Genomic DNA, 5304 nt, shown 5'->3' with positions numbered 1-5304 from the left:
TCTGTTAAATCAACAAAAACCAGACTTATTTAAAAATTGAGTTTTAAAACAATTTTTCGTACTTGCTCAGTAATTAGTAATAGCCTCCCCTTCATTAAAAAAATATTTATATATATAAAATGCTTCTTTACTACCACATATTTCAAGTCATTATAAAAGATATTCTCAACTTGCAATAAAAGTTCTCAGCTTAGAATAGAAAAAGCAAATAATGAAAACTGTCCCCAGTATTTCATCATAGATAAACCCCTACACTTTCCTGCATTTTAAAATTCAGTTCAAATTTCAGTTTAGCAAGATTATAAGCACTATTGTAAGCTCTACATCACCTCCAACAGAAGAACCTCAAGTGAAAAAGGAAGAAGAGTGTAAATTTGTTAGTCACTATGAAATCCCTCCTTTAACTATTCCTATACTACTCTTGGTTAAAAACATATTTCTGTTTATTAATTTACAATATTCTTGAATTTCAGATGCTTGGAACTAGGCTAGTTTTAACTGCTTTACATTAAGAGTTGAACACACACATACAAGGTGGGGGTGGAGGGACACAAAAGAGAAACAACAATAACCACCCCCCCACAACACACACCCACACATCTGGCATATAGAATTTGTCCACACAGTTCTTGAGTAAAGCTTAATTTATGTAGTCCATAGCATACAATTCATAGGCTGGTATTAAAGTTGGGTTTGCTTCAACTGTTGTATTCACACTTTTGGGATGAAAAGCAGTGTTAGCATGGATTGCATTTTATTAAAAGTCCCATAAAAAACAGAGTACAGAAGTCCATTACTCATATAGATCCCATAATTCTTGACAAGAACTGTAAGATCCCATAGACACAAATTCAATAGCATTAAAAAAAACACACACACAAAAACCCACAACACTATGGCATTGCACTACTTGGGAGCTCCAACTCCCAAGTTGGAGCAGGAATGCAAGTCATCTCCATTTCCCTAGCAACTGTTACTCTGAAGAGGATGGCTTGTGATTCATGGTGCTGCAGAAGCTTCTGAAGATCTTTCTTTTGGCCTGTAGTGAATTTCTCCTACATACATGCGAGATAAATATTCCAGTATCCTAAAGGCATATACCACCAGCTGTTCAGATCATTGTTAAACCTGATCCATCCCACAACCCCGGTGTCCAGTAAAAGGATTCAGCAGCCAAAAGACCAAGCAAGCTGACTTTCCCAGAAAGCAAGAGGAATGACAACACCTGTTATACCCCTTCTGCTCTTGCAAAGGGGTCTGCCTCCCACTCAGCCATTTCCTAAGAAATGCAAAATAAAGAGATCCCACTATAAAAAAACTTCCCCCATTCTTTCTTGATCCTTATGATTAAGCCACAAGTCACTCTCCAGGCTTCAACTCCGTTTACAGGAGAAGCAGAAGACAGGAATGCGTCTAGCAACTGGTTCCTCAGTTTCACCAAGGTGACATGTGAAGAGCTGCTGGAAGCCTCACCAACACTGGCCAGCCTTACAGCTCTTACACAGTCATAATAGGAGCAGCACTGTGAATGGTTCATCTGTCCACTTCAGACTAACGAGGACAGGTCCCACACACAGATGCTACAATAAACAACTCTGTGCAAACTTTTGAAATGCACTCTTGCTATCCTGATTTTCCTAGAGTTCCTGCTCACCTCCCTGTTGAGGTGAGCCCTGAAACAGTGCTGTGCTGCCCTGAACATAATTAAAGATGAAAGCCTTCAAGCTCAACTTGTCAATACCCTCCTCTTAACCCCCAAGAAGTAACCAGTTTGTCCTCTCAGTTGCTATTATTTGTGTGTGCATGGTTTTGTTTTGTTTTTTTTTTTGGGGGGGGGGTAAGCATGTAAGCCACAAGAGTATTTACCTGCAAAACAAGAGTTGGATTAGTTTTTACAAATACCTCAGCTTTATCACAGGGCTGTTCCTGCTCTCTGAGCACTGTATTAAAACAGAATCAGTAAGAGGAGATGCGATGATGGAAGTCAACACATGAATTTAAGCTTAAGGCTCCTGTAATTCCCACTGATTTTGACTGGCTTCTGATGCATACCTCACAGAGGAGCCTTACAATAGTGGGACAAAACGACTGAAGTGTATTTGCCCACAGTGCTGCGTGCTCACTACAGAGCGAGTCCTCACAAGGAAGACACTGAGGTGTGCAGATCTGAAAGCATCCGGCTGGAGGGTAGAGCAATTGCAGGCAGTCTAACAGATAACATTGTCTCATATTATCTGTCTAAATTATACATGTTCCTTAAGTCTTCAGAGGTCTATCCTAAAGCTTAAGATAGTAAATTGTGTCTGCATTTCAGCAAGTAATAGTACTTTTATTAGCAAAAAAGGACATGGATCTTATGCTCTTGGTTTAACTATTAATGTAGCATACTTTTCCACTGAATGAATACAGAAGGTATTATGTGACTACTTACAGGGCAATTCTCAAACATCTCAACACTACTGTTATTCAGCCAAGAGGTTCCTGCCCCTTTTGTTCTGAAACCTGTTCAGTCATCCTTCTTTATCCTCCCCTCCATTTTACAACCCCATGCAATGAACTGAACACAAACTTTGCCATCCCAAGGAATTTAATAGCACTGGCCAACTGGGATAACAAAAACAAGTAGAAATAAAGTAGTAGTAAAGGCAAAAGTATAAAGATAACATCAGAAGAATGCATTCCTGTAATTACATGAGGTAGCAAGCTGACTAACTTATGGGGCTGAATTTGTATTTTTAATCTTTTCTTAGGAGAAGAGAATAATTTTTGCAGGTTGATTAGGAAACCTGCTTTCATTCAAGTATGCAAGCAGAAAGTAAGGGAAGGAAAGAAAAAACAAACAAACAAAAAAACCCCACCACAACAACCACCAGATAGCTTTGAAGCCAACATTTGCTTTCTACTTGGACTGATACTGAATTAATTTCAGGTAATCCTGCTTAAATTCAGCGTTCAAACAAGCAGCAAGCAGAATGCTCCTCTGCCAAAGCTGATGGGTTACACTGCTGTAATTCAGGAAAATTTGCCCAGGAATCTGATTAAATCAATGAATTATGTGCTGTATGTGGAATGTGGGCAAGATCGTGAAGAATCAAAAGCGTTATCTGCCAGTGGATCAGTTTATAGCTGCTAGTCCACTGCCATTAACTACACAATAGATGTCTGCAGAACTATCTGGTCTCCCAAAACCAGAAGTCACTTTAGATTTTATCAGTGCCCATTGATCCCAATCAATCAGCATCAGGGCATTATTATTGCAGTCAGCTCTACTTTAGGGCTCAACCCAAATCTTACTAAATTCATTCAGAACATATCTTTTGACTTGTTATGCCAGTTAAAGCAAGCATTTAACAGGGCAAAAAGTTACCCCAGAGGTAAGTTATAATCAGTGAGACCAACTGAGCTCCTAATCACTGTCTATAGCTGGACTAAAGTAAGAAGCAGCTTTTCTATTTCTTTTGCTTTCATAACACTTGAAACATTTAAGGTGCAGTTTAGGAATGTTTCTTGAAGCAGAAATTTGCAGTTTGAAGGTAATTTTTTTTCCACTTAAATGTTGATTCATTATTAAAAACTGGTCTGTACCATCTTCAGTAACTGAAAAAAAAAAATTATAAAAATAGAGATTTGAAAGTAGACTGAATTCACATGTACCAGATACCATTTCTAGTGTAAAAATGGTTTTCAGTTTATGAAAAAATATCTTTCCTTAAAAAGTAAAGGCTTACAATTAATATCACTAAGGTTCACAGAATTCCTTCAGTATCTATTAAGAGTTACACTCTGGGTTTTTTTACAGGAGGGTCCTGCAGACTGAACTTAGGAATTTCACAAGAAGAAGCAAAAGGGATTCTTTTGGCTGACACCTTCTTCCCAATTGTTTCAATCTGAAAGAGAAGATACAGTTAGCAAGTGAGTGTGGCAAGCTAGCAGAATCATGTCAGGCTATTAGGAATCTATGAACTTAATCCAGGGCCATGACTACTTTTAATTAACATTGGAAAAATAAAAGCTGCAAAGCACACAGACAGTGTGCCAAGAGACTATTTTGGGAGTACAAGCGCAAAGAGTTTGAAAAAATTAAAAACAAAAACCTCTTACAGGTTCCTGCTTTACATGATATTAAAATAGTTGCATCTCAGTAATTTGAACATTCATGTGCCTCAGCTTCCATGGAACTATCAGTATAAATATCATAAAAAGTGCCTGGGTATTCAGAAAATGCAGGTTTAGCCTCCTTTATTTAAAAGTTTATATCCATTAAATTAAGATAGGTAAGCATCTTTCTTCATTAATGGATGGGGTTGTTTTTTGAAAAAAAGTACAACTTTAGATAGGGTTGACTAGCCTTTCAAAGAAAGAAAGTATGCACTAAGTTTGTGCGTGCGTGCGCACACACACAGGCGCTGCAAAATTCAAAGTGAGACAAGCTCCTCCAATTCCTAAATCAGGCTAATGTAAATCACTTAAGGGCAGAGCTTACAGAGGCCAAAATGCAAACTAGTGAAATAGTTCAGATGCCCAGTAAATGAGAGGAGATGTAGCTTTCTTTTTAAGTACAATATGTTGTCTTTYGGTGCTTTGCATCTGACTTAGAACAATCCTAAAGAATAAATTCAACAGAAAACTAGTGAAAATTGATATTCTAGGCAGACACCTGAGTTAACTACCTGGTTTCATCAGCACCTTCTGAAAAGCATTGTTTAAGCAGCCATGTCAGCTATATGAACCATATTTGCCTGTATAGCTGCACCATGTGACCACAGAACTTAACTGGTAAAAGCAGTTTACACTGTTTGTAAATAGGCTCATGTAACAGCTGTGCTGTAGCTTAAGCAAAGSAAAACAAGCAGGAGGGGAGGGAGGGAAAGCCTATGACCATTATGCAAGTAATCACCATACTTAGGAGTACATAAAAGGAAATAATTGAGCTGAAACATGTATCTGATCTGGCTTCTAGGTTTTGCTCTAATTCATGACTGACTGAGATGCTTCTACTAGGAGATTATTCAGAGATCTGGCGATTTCAGTATTAGTCAAATATTTTGTCTCTACTAGAAGTGCTAGATAGATGACTTGTCCCAGACATGCTTACACTGCTGAGTGTTGATGGAATATTCCGATGTAGCTTGGATTTTAACAGAGCATCAGTTTACAGAACAAGAAGGTACTGGAGGAAAGGTGAACTAGTGAAGAGACCTAAGAACAAGTGTTTTACGTTTAAAGCCTCACCTAGAAAGAGGGGTTTTCTCTTGTAACTCAATCATTCCAGTAGGCAAAAGTGAAAGAGAAAGGGGTGCGGGG

General features: G+C 38.2%; 1 protein-coding gene across 2 annotated transcripts in view; it reads right to left on the bottom strand.

Annotated features, from left to right (window-relative positions):
- Positions 1-648: 648 nt before the first annotated feature.
- UGDH (UDP-glucose 6-dehydrogenase) overlaps positions 649-5304 on the bottom strand; it is a 16577-nt gene continuing 11921 nt past the window's right edge. For both annotated transcript variants that reach the window (XM_026085339.1, XM_026085340.1), the window contains one exon: positions 649-3887. In XM_026085339.1, the coding sequence (XP_025941124.1) occupies positions 3777-3887 (111 nt within the window). In that variant the 3' untranslated portion in view covers positions 649-3776. The remainder of the gene's footprint in view (positions 3888-5304) is intronic.

Source organism: Apteryx rowi, unplaced genomic scaffold (genome assembly GCF_003343035.1).
Source record: "Apteryx rowi isolate R43461 unplaced genomic scaffold, aptRow1 scaffold_664, whole genome shotgun sequence".
Lineage (NCBI taxonomy): Eukaryota > Metazoa > Chordata > Aves > Apterygiformes > Apterygidae > Apteryx > Apteryx rowi.
The sequence above is the reverse complement of the archived record's forward strand: the minus strand, read 5'-3'. Positions and strand labels throughout refer to the sequence as shown.